This window comes from Sinocyclocheilus anshuiensis, unplaced genomic scaffold (genome assembly GCF_001515605.1).
Source record: "Sinocyclocheilus anshuiensis isolate Anshui unplaced genomic scaffold, SAMN03320099.WGS_v1.1 C32835968, whole genome shotgun sequence".
NCBI lineage: Eukaryota > Metazoa > Chordata > Actinopteri > Cypriniformes > Cyprinidae > Sinocyclocheilus > Sinocyclocheilus anshuiensis.
This window is the reverse complement of record NW_015620408.1, coordinates 1-1,558: the sequence shown is the minus strand read 5'-3', so window position 1 is coordinate 1,558 and position 1,558 is coordinate 1. Positions and strand designations below refer to the sequence as shown.

The 1,558-nt window shown below is 35.0% G+C and overlaps 1 protein-coding gene across 1 annotated transcript; it reads right to left on the bottom strand.

Annotated features, from left to right (window-relative positions):
• Positions 1–3: 3 nt before the first annotated feature.
• LOC107683037 (olfactory receptor 4E1-like) lies at positions 4–621 on the bottom strand (the record flags this gene model as incomplete). Its single annotated transcript, XM_016479130.1, has 2 exons — positions 604–621; positions 4–519 (listed from the first exon to the last, which is right to left on the bottom strand). Coding segments are annotated over exons 1-2 (534 nt in total), but the record flags the coding sequence as incomplete, so codon positions are not given.
• Positions 622–1,558: the final 937 nt, after the last annotated feature.

The following is a 1,558-nucleotide window of genomic DNA, read 5'->3' as shown; positions in this document are numbered from 1 at the left end:
AGAGCCGCATAAAGTGAGTCTAGCTGTTAATACAATTAGAACAGAGATGAAAAAAATGGGGGCCAGCCAGCATAAAAGGATCCATTCAAGAACCTTCTGATTTGTCATTACTGAATGATACTCCAGTGGTCTGCATATTGCCACATACCTGTCATATGCCATTACCGTTAATGTTGAAATTTCACACAGGGCAAATGAATAAATGACAAATATCTGAATCATACATCCAGAATAAGAAATCACATGATCTTCAGCTAATAAATCATACATGAATTTAGGGTAGAATCCAGCAGTGCCATAAAGTGCATTTATACACAAATTGCATATAAACATATACATCGGCTCGTGAAGCTTCTTATATGAGATTATAGTGAAAATTACAGTTACATTACAAAACACCATAAGAGGATAAAACAGTGCAGTGAAAGAAAAAAACACAAATCTGTTTTCCATTGTTTCATTAAGACCTGAGAGTGTAAATACTAAGACACTGGTCTCATTCTCCAGTGATGGTTGCACCTGGAATGATACCGGGTAATGGAATATCAAAATAAGTAAATATTTGTTTTTCTTTCTCCAGTTGCAAAACAATTGAAATCTTACCATGTTCTCTGTTGGCATGTTTCCTGTAGTGTTTTGTAAAGGTTCGATTTGGTTTGCTATATATGGACACTGGTCTCATGCTAATTGCCTTGTCCACAAACATTGAAAACTGTTTTAACAAGCTCTCTAAAGACTTTTTTTTGCTTTTAGTTAAAATGACTGTCCGTCTATGCCAATCTGTGCCTACAGGTTTTACTTCTGTACAGTTTAATTTGCCATTCATGTTTCAGCCAATATATCAGATCCAACACTACAGAATTATGAAACCTGTAATACACAGTTTAACAACATGGTTACTTTAGTTCGTTCAAAAGGAATGTAATCCTGTATTATGTTTACCTGGTTTCCTGCACAAATAAGTCATACAATTCTTGATGATCTCATGTTTAATTGTTCTGTTGTCACAACAATAGGAAAAAATGTGCTGTTTAAAAAAAATTGCCCCGTTTTTGTCTGCAAGCTCAGACTGTGTGTGGGAAACAGGCCTTTTGCAGGATCCCATTGGCCAGTTGGAATATATTATGAAATTATATTGCACTGACTGGGTACATAAGAATCAACTCTAACAGAGCCGCCACTTGTAACTTGTTATCATGGCCCTTGTCATACAGACCAGAGCTCGACTCCAAGTTCACAATCAGATGAGTAAAAAATAATTTCTTTCTAAAGACAGAAAGAAAAGAAAAAGTCAAACCTTTATGTGTAGTCTTTCATAAAAAAGTAAATAAAATATGAATACTTCTGCACTGTCATCATTATCTGTTGGGCATACATTTTTTGAAATTGAGATTAATTTTGTTGCATCAAAAGTTTGTTTGGTGATCTGAAAAATGTGTATGTTGAGAAGACGTGTGACCAGACGTGTGAAGCTTAAAGCATCACAAATGGACCTCTTTGCTGAAAATCAAAGATGGAGGAAGCACTTATTGTCACACAATTCTGTTTTATATGACAA